General features: G+C 35.7%; 1 protein-coding gene across 1 annotated transcript; it reads right to left on the reverse strand.

The window, feature by feature from the left end:
* Nucleotides 1–1,739: 1,739 nt before the first annotated feature.
* Nucleotides 1,740–7,307, reverse strand: LOC149004818 (wax ester synthase/diacylglycerol acyltransferase 4-like). Its single transcript, XM_089168385.1, has 5 exons — nt 7,103–7,307; nt 6,447–7,025; nt 3,539–3,895; nt 3,268–3,405; nt 1,740–2,308 (listed from the first exon to the last, which is right to left on the reverse strand). Exons 1-5 carry the CDS (start codon nt 7,301–7,303, stop codon nt 2,162–2,164), a joined length of 1,422 nt encoding a protein of 473 aa, XP_089024511.1. The 5' UTR covers nt 7,304–7,307; the 3' UTR covers nt 1,740–2,161.
* Nucleotides 7,308–9,864: the final 2,557 nt, after the last annotated feature.

Raw genomic sequence — 9,864 nt, forward strand, 5'->3', positions numbered from 1 at the left:
TTATGTGCTTTATTTATTACTGATAGTGTAACTGAGATCTTGTGGCTATGAACTACACCCTCGAGTTGTCGAGGCCAATTTGATACCGTCGAGTGGATTGTGACACAAACATATTGTAGGGCTGATTTCTCCAAAATAGAAGCGTAAAGCATGGCTAATTGACATATTTCATCGTACTTAACAAGGGCATATGATTGTTCTAATGTAGGAAAGAGAGAACGACTCAATACTTGTACCCTAATCTAATCATACTCCACATCCAAAGCAGCCAAGAAGTCATATACTCGACTCTTATCAACATGTTTTCTATAAGTAGTCACATCATCCGGATTAGTGGTTGATAATCTTCATAATGATCCCAACTCCTGCCAAAGAAATTGCAACTTAGCATAATACTAGGCCACAGTCAATTCCTTTTGAATAGTCTCATGAAGCTTCTTTCGTAGCTCATAAACCTATGCATTATTCCCCAACTATCCATATGTTTCTGTAGTAGCCTTCTAGATCTGTGTTGCAGTATCAAGTAATAGGTGTCCACATGCAATATTTGGATTCGTAGAATTCAAAATGAATGACATGATAAGAAAGTCATTTAAGATCTATTTATCTTGATAACACCTGTGGTGGTAGGCTTGATTGTAGTGCTCATAATCTTTCTAACAAATCATCTTCCAGCAATGGTCAAGTATGTAAATCGAGACCGGATCAAATAATTTATTCTATCAAATCTTATGGAAAGAGGTGGAAGAGTAGGATAATGTTCAGAGCCAGTAGGAGCAATAGTACCATTGGTGATTGTCATGTTTGCAAAAAAAATTCGTTGTTATTCTTCAATGTTCACCCTTTTTAAATAACTGAAATGTCACAGAACTAAATAGTCTTACCACCCAAATACATCTAGGGATTCATAGGATAGAGGACAACATTATTTTTTTTTCTCTAAAGAGACCCCTAGATATATGAGAAATCACAAATAGACCCATGGATACATTGAAAATCACAAATAGACCTGGATATGTGAAAACTTACAAATAAACCCCTGGATATATGTGAACTCACAAAAGGACCCCTAGATATATGAGAAAATATAAATCATAAATAGTCTCTTAAATATATGCAAATTCACAAAAAAGACCCCTACAAAAGAATCGGTAGGTTAGAAAGGGGAAAAAAAACAAAGAAATGATTCAGTTAGGCTTGGTCTGGTATGATTCATGTGGGTTCAATGGATTTAATGAGTTTTGTTTGATGGGGTTCAAAGATTGATGGTTTTAAAGTATCGCTTCAAAGAGAAAAGAAAAAACAAAAGAAGGTGGAGATGGGTTCAATGGTAGAGGCGATGGTGTTTTAGGTTAGTTCCAGGTTGCAAGTTGAAGAAGCATAAGAGGCGATGAGTTTCAGGTTGCAGGTAATGGAGAAAAAAGGTAGAAGGCGATGGTTCTGGTGGTGCGATGGCTCTGTAATAATTTTTCAAGCTGCAGCAATGTTTCTAAAAGAATTTTCAAGTGCGATGCTTTCGGTGGTGCAGTGGCTCTGCAAGAATTTCCAGATTGCAGTGATGTAGTTTTGGTGGTGTGATGGCTCAAGTTGCAGTGATGGAAGTGGTAGTGGCAGCAGCAACGATACAAGGAAGGTTTAACTGTGTTTCCTTTTCTTCTTTTTTTATCTCTTTCTTCCCTAATCGACTATTGGCTCTGATGCCCATCTTGAGAAAGTCGATTGTAATAGAATAACTTGAATAGATCAGTGTGATCACAAACCCTTTATTTATAATGAAATGGAAAGAACACAATTACATTAATACCCTTATCCGGGTAACAAGAAATAAAAACTTACATGAATTAAAACTCATAATACAATTGAACTCTTAATAGAACTCAACCAACACCATTTAATCCTACCTGATGCCTAGTTTACATTAGAAGTGCTATTAGGCAAATCAATTTTACAACAAAAGAAGAAATAGTACAGATCAGTAATTATTTTGCTTCTACACTATTTTACCAAACACAGGTCTTCTTTATTTAGAAATAAGGGGAAAAAATGCAAAGCACTCAAAATATGGCCAACAAGGAATAGAAAATTAAGGGAAGTGGCCTTTATGGAATGCTAGATGATTTTTGTCAGATGAGTTCTCACTCTTTAAAGTTGATGGATGAGGTTAAGGATTGCCAGTAGCAGCTTTGAATATTCTTGCGAAAGCCTTCTCCAAACAAGAAATATACAATTTCTCATCTATGAAGCCTTTCTCCACTCCCACTGCCACCTTTAGTTTTCCCATGTAACTCACCATTGTTATTGTGAGACTCTGCAATTCATTCAAATCCCATTTTCATGTATAAGTAATGGAAAAAAGCCTAAACTAGATTTCTATTGAAATTTTTGAAGTCATGAATGGACACTCTTGATATATAATTGCACCCAAAATTTGGAGTGCACAAAAAACCTCAGTGTGTGTGGTTACTAAATTCACTGCTTGTATTGATACTGATTTCAAATCTGTGAAATCAACATTTATAGAATCATAGTTCATAAAAATTAATTCTTCACTGCCATGACTTTATGAACTGGATCATCTTGAAAAACATAGGGCTGATTAGGAGGAATCAAAGAAATTAACCTCAAAAGGTGAATCTAGATGACTCTATTTTCAAAGCAAATTTAATAAGCCTATGAGATTATGTTTTCACTAAGTTTAGATGCCAGTCACCTAAACAAATAAATGTACTCATGACTCCATGAATTGCAAATCGGTAGAATCAAGTAACCAAATGCAAGTATATTTTTTTTTTCTCCTTTTTCTGGTTAAGAATTGAGACTTACTTGAATTCAAAACCACTCTAAAGGTTTTGAGTTGGAATCTTCAAAAAAAAATTCTTCTGTTTCTTTCTTTTTAGTTTGAGAATCTCCAAAGATTATCAAAGAGGACATGTATGAAAAAAGGATTTATGGTCAATGCAGGGTTGATCGACTGGTAAGAACCATATGTCTTAGTAAAGAAGTCGGGGGTTCGACCCTTTTAGACAACATACATAATATCCTCATCCCCAATATACAAAATTCTCATGTTCCAAAAAATGAAAAAAGAAAAATTTATGGGTGGGCTTAATATTTCTTGAACTATGTAAGCTACACGCCTGAATAGTGGGCCCAACCAAATTCATGGCCAAATTGCCCATGAACAACCCTAAACCATACTTTTTTTTAGGTAATCAACCCCTACAGCATACATAGTAAAAGAAAGTAGCAGCAAGATTCAGTTCTTACCTGAGGTATGCCAACCACCATGAAGTACAAACCCCTAGCAGGATGGTTAGCCAATGACATTTCCTCCATTGGCCCAATCATATTTGAGATTGTCATGCTTGAGTTTCCTAGTGTGCTATGCATATATTTTGCTGTTGTCTGCAAAACCCAAAAAGGAGGAGAGAAAGGAAAGAAGAAAAAAAAAGAAAGAAAGAAGAAGATTAGTAGTTCTAAATCATGTTTAATTGAAGATAGCTAGATTTGCTTATGGATAATGTATTTGTTTACTTGCCTCAGGACCTCTAAACTTCCTCATCATCTCAAGTAAGGTGCCAGTGAGGTAAACTGCTAATGAACCTTTCTTCTTCTGAATTATTTTTCTTCCTTCATAGAAGAAATCAAGGGGGTTTGCCATTTCTACATCAGCCGAATCAGGGACTGACACATGTAAGAACCCAAACTGATTCCCCCATGGTGACTTGGAATCTTGTTTGTTCATCTCACTAACTGATATGTAATTATGGATTACTCTAGTGTTTAGCAACACTAATGCTGTGGACTGTGCTTTGCTAGAACCTGGAGGACCCGAAATTTGCATGTATAGCCTTGTTCCATAGAATATTATCCCAGTAATGACATCATTAATAGTCTGCAATAAAGAAAGATAAAACAAATGAAAAAAAAATCAATTAAATCACTAGAGAAGCTAAAACCAAAAAATGACAAGAAGCATAGATCATAATAATTGCAGACGGCTTCCAAGTAATAATGACTTGAGGATACAAGTTTAGCCCTAAATTGCCCTAATCTGTCAGCCTGACTAAATTTGGGTTTGAAAAAGGTTTGAGGTCAAAACTCGAGTCCGGATCAGCAAAGTGCTCCCCGATGGCTTACCACCACAAAATACATGGGGGCCCAGGGGTGGTGATGGGAGTGTTTTTTTTTTTTTTTTAAATATTTTTCAGAGGTGGGGCCACCGTTTTTGTAGTGGAAAAATCGTCAGGGAGCACAGAGTGCTCCCCGTCGGGGGTGATGATCCGGATTCTCAAAACTCTAAGTGCAAGTCTAAGGTGATTTAGACAAGAGTTAAGGTTGACTATTTGACCTGATTCAACCCTACCACTATAAAGACACTGATGCATAAATAGCATTGAGTGTAGGGCCAGAGGTTCACGCTTCAACTTGAATTTTGCCCATTTAATGGGCAATATGATCGAGATCAAATCTCGATCAAAATTTTAATTTCGAATATCTATTTCAAATGTATGTAAATCAGAATAGACAGTCGAGATACAGTACTGCCCATTAAATGCACAGCACTGAAGCTCAACCCAGAGATTCAACCTTGACGGTTTAAATCTACCTGCTTCATCTTAAGTCTAAAAAAAATTTGAACTCACCAACTCTAAACTTAAAGGGTCACGATGGTCCTAATCTGATCTAGTCATAGTTACCAATATAAACTATATTTCTGATATATATGAGATAACAATATAAATTTATGCAGTATTTTACCATACTATAATTAAGGTCAAGATTATAATTAAGTGAGTGATTAATGTAGTTAGGAATGGAGTTAGAATTTCAAAAAGTCCAACCCAACTTGACCCTTTGGCAGCCTAATTGTGAGGTTCCATTGCCACCATGCTGTGGTAGAAGAAAAAGATATGTAAGCTTGGTCATTAAATAGGGCAGCTGATCACACTCACTGCATGAGAAGGCATTAAAGACCACGACTTACAATTTATTGTAGAGCAGCTGCACGCTGCTACCATGATCAGTCGGTGAATAATGGGTGTGTTGAATTTTATGATAAAACATACAAAGTGAACAGCTGTGTAATCCAAAAAGATATTTGTACATGTCCACTAGATGCTCATAAATACAACTTATTATTCTACGGGGTAGATAATAAATCATATTTATATAAATTCTATAATAAAAATAAGAGCAGTGTAGTTGCATTTCAAAATAGAGGTCTTAAAACACTGACATCCCACTTTATGTTTGAAAAATATACACTTTAAAATTGTATTTTTATTGGATACATTAATCCAATTTATCACTGAAAACTGATAAATCATTGTTTATTTCTTTTTTTCCTTCATATTTTAATAATAATATTTTTAGGATTGAAAAAAAATAAACAATAATTTAACGGCCTTCAGTGATAAATTGGACTAATGTGTCCAATAAAAATCTAATTATAGGATGTCTATGTTTTCAAATATAAAATGGGGTGTCAATGTTTTAAGGCCTCCATTTTGAAGTACTGATACAAATAATAATATAATAATTATAGAAATTCATCAAAATCAAGAGATTTATAATATAATAATAAATGTGACCTAATTAATCATCTTACTAAGATACCCTAGGGGAAATTCGAATCAGCTTTCTGTCAAGGGATAACAAAGTGCTCCCTGGATGCTTTAATAGGGGTAACTTGAACTTTTTTTTATAAAAAAATATAAAATGCATTAAGATGGACATCTACAATCCATCCATTTTGGAAAAAGGAAGTTCGAAGGGAATTTTGGAGATAACACTTTTTGGGATACAAATAGGTATCGACTATGCAGTAGCTATTGGGGTAGAGATAAAGGAGATTTCGACAAATTATAGTGGGTTACCAAATCTACTACTTAAACTAGTAGCAGAGACATGGCCTTTTGGTGAAATATCTATGTTACTTAAGGTTGCTAAGACAACACAAACAGTAATTTAGTATGTTAACTTCCCATCCCCACAACTCCAACTATGCTTTGAAAAAACTGTTGAAAGAGCATCTAACTTAGTGGATGATTGTAATAAAACAATAGTAATATTTGTAAGTGTTTTCAAGTATAAATAATGCATTTTATCTTTGCTCTATAACTTGAATTGATTCATAATAACCCACCTATAAGTAGTTGGTGAAGATAAATCTCTTAACAGATTAATGATGACATTTTGAGAATTACCAGTTATTATAATACTATTTTTATAAATATTTGACCTACTGTTTATTTTTAATCTAGTTTATTCTCATCATAGAAGCATTTATTATCAGCTATTTTTGTGGGTAGAGGACTATATTTTCATATCTTTTCATTAATGAAGGGTTTAATCATTGATCCTAATCCTCACTCCCCCACAATTATATATACCATAATTAAAGTTGTCCCTATTCAAGTAGTATTTCAGGTAAATTAGCTTACCCCACCAAGCTTGTGCTTGATTTGTTTGACCTGATCCAGTGAGAAAGTCACAGTTGAAATCATGACAGGCCGGAACTCCACCCCTTCGTTGCCAGACCTGATTGGTGTTCGATCATCTTCAACAAAACTACTCTTCAGAACACTCCATGCAAAATCCGAGGCAGTGTTGATAAAAATTGAGAGAAGTGCACTTGCTTTCTTGAAAATACTGTTTCTCCTGTAATCAGGACTCAAATCCTGCTTTGATAATGAAGGAAAAGTTAAAGGAAGAGAAGGGTTATCAGCCCTTCTCAAGCAAGAAAACAAAGCTCCCATGAGTGAAAACCCATCACCTAGTGCGTGATGAAGCTTGAAGACAAGAGTCCCAGCTGCGTTACTTGTTGGGTATTTGATTAAGTGAATATCCCACAAAGGCCTGCCTTGTGGTAGCTTTTCCAAGGCTATTTTAGCCAAATATTCCTGCAGGTACTCATCATAAGCTTCTGATGATAAACCATCTGGAAATATTGGGATATTAACATGATCTTCCAGCTTCACTTCCACCCTCTTCCATTGCTTCACTCCATGCTCATCTCTAACCTGTAAACCATCAAGTAAACTGAGCCCAGAAAAGGAATTAATGCAGTGGAAGTGCTGTGAGAGAAAGAGAATACTACCATGATAGAGGAGAAGCGAGGATTGATTGGAATGAAAAGAGTTTTAAGAAGAAAATTGGTTTGTGAATCATCGATGGCGATGTCAGACTCCAAAGCACAAAGGATACAGATGGAGAGAGCCGAGCTGTTGAAGTACTGACCAGTTGGGCTTACTGGCTCATCAACTTCCAGTGCATCAAAACTTTTTCTCTGGAACTCCATTTGATTCTGTTTGTTTTGAATGCTTTGATGAATGAACGAGTGCAATTTATAAAGGGAACTATTGTTTTACGTTTCTAGGAACATTAAAGTCGTGAACCCACCAAATCTGTATAACACAATAAACATGACATACGGATGGAACAGGTAAAAATTCATTAAGCTATAATAAATACCAAGTAGGTATTGCTGCAATTGCTGTCACATTAATATTTCAACCGTACATGGCCCTATGGAGGTGCAAAGTTATATTCTATAATGGGTTTAAAATTTATTGCGGTGAGTGTTTAAAGATTACTTTTTCATATCAGTGAAAATAATTAAGATGCAGAGAACAGAAGTCTTTGGGAGTTAATTATGCAAACATGGGTTGGGTGACTTGGGTCCCCTACCCTACAAATACCCTTCACGTATTTTCATATAAATGATAAAAATGAAAATTTATCTCTAGTGATTTTGCATTTTACGGCAGCTAGGGACCCTAGAGACCTGGATCTATTAGGGTTGATAAATGCAAACCTTGGCTCAGGCCAGGCTGGACTGCATTAGGGTTGAGGTCTTCCCCTAGCTCAACTTGGTCTATCTAATCCTGATTGTAACACTGACTTAATTAATGATTTATGGTGAATGAGGTGGACTAGTGGTCCCAAGCTCAATCCCAAATGGTTTGGTAAATCTCATGTCCCAGGTTCGAATCCCCTCTGCTCCTCTGTTTATAGCATTGGACAGTTGTGTGCTCTTTGGCCTGGGAATGAGTGCTACCTGTGGACTATACTAGGCCTCCGGTGGGGCTTCGCTGACGGGGCCAGTGCTTGCGCTGGTAGTGCACAGGGCTAATGCTTGCATAGATCGCACTCAATAAAAAGTACGAACATTGAGTAGCGGGGGACGCTAGGTCGCCGCTATTGCATCCCCTCTTTTGATTTACCAAAAAAAAGAAAAAAAGAATGAGGTGGACAATGCATCTTCTCGAGGACATGGAACTTCTGTCTTTGATATGGTTAATTAAGCTTTGGAGCTCTATATGAACCATAGATTATTTAAATATATTTTGAATATGATTAATACGATGATTCCTCTTAAATGCAAGTAGATTAATTCCTCTTAAATATAGGGTAGGTATTTTGGACATACACAGTATCTTGCTGGACATTTAAATGTTATCTTTATCTTATGACCATCTCAAAAACCTTTGAAATTTTTTGAAAAGGATTGCATCTTCCGTTTTTTCTTCAATGCAAGGTTGATCAATGCTGACAAGGTTAATTAGAGCCTCTTAGGGCTAATCCTGCTGAGCCCAGCCCAATTATGGTCAATCAGGGCAACCTTCAGCTGGGCTGAACCCGACATGTTAGGGCCTGGGCTTTTTATGATATAACCTTCGTGCATTCGTGTGATTAGAGTTTGTATTCATGATTTTTACATTTTTTTCATGACTTTTTTCAATAATTTTCATATTATTTTCATGATTCTCTTGATATAATTTTCATGTCTCTCATCATCACTAACACCATTTAAATTATTTAGACCATTTAATAAGAGTCTCCTACTTGATATCATTTTGTTTTAATTTTGTATTTCTCATACGTACAAGATTTCTGCAAGCATTTTATATCATTTATATATGAACTATTGTATATTTAAAATAAATAAAAACTAGGGATATAAAGAAATGAGGATGCTAAGATGGATGACTGGCAAAACTAGGATGGATAAGATAAGAAACGATCATATTAGAGTTGGTCTGGGAGTTGCTCCCATAAGTGATAAGCTTAGAGAAAGTCGTTTGAGGTGGCACGGCCACGTTCAACGGAGACCTATAAATGCTCCTGTTCGGAGAAGTGATATAATCCATATTGAAGGAACTAGAAGAGCTAGGGGTAGACCTAAGATAACCTTAGGAGAAGTGGTGAGAAAGGATATGTATAGCTTAGGCCTTGTATCTAGCATGGCCTTGAAACGAACCGATTGGAGGGCAAGAATCCATGTAGCCGACCCCATTTAGTTGGGAAAAGGCTTATTGTTGTTGTTGTTGTTGTTGTTGTAGGGATATAAAGAAATTCATATGAGGATCAGACATTCATATTTATTATGTGATTATTCATGTGGACACCGTGTGCTTTGTTTGAAGTCCCAAATTGAAGGGTTTTTACTCATGACTTCTTTTCAGAAAGGCAAACCCCCTTCCCTGTCTATATTAAACTAGAACTATAAGCCAACAAAAGTTAATTTCAAAAGACCAGGTGATAAAAGGGAAGTCTGAAATCAAGATATACGCACTTTAATTTATGCAAAGGTTTTTGGAGAACTATATGAAGTGATACTTAAAACAATGGTTTGGAGACTCTATTTCAGATTAAGAAAGAAAATGGTAAAAGAAACACTTGTTTACTTGTTTCAATTATGTTTGAGAGTGTTTATGTTTTCAAAGCACGTCTCTATGCTTGAGACATTGGAGGAAACCATCACACGTGGATACCCAACTTAGAATTATTTTTTTTCTCTTGTGAGAATAATTGTTACTGAATAATGAGAGTTATTTGGTTTTAGTTGAGTCTAGTTCG

The sequence above is a fragment of the Hakea prostrata genome, chromosome 9, assembly GCF_041222555.1.
Source record: "Hakea prostrata isolate BN-2017 chromosome 9, UWA_Hpros_2, whole genome shotgun sequence".
Classification (NCBI taxonomy): domain Eukaryota; kingdom Viridiplantae; phylum Streptophyta; class Magnoliopsida; order Proteales; family Proteaceae; genus Hakea; species Hakea prostrata.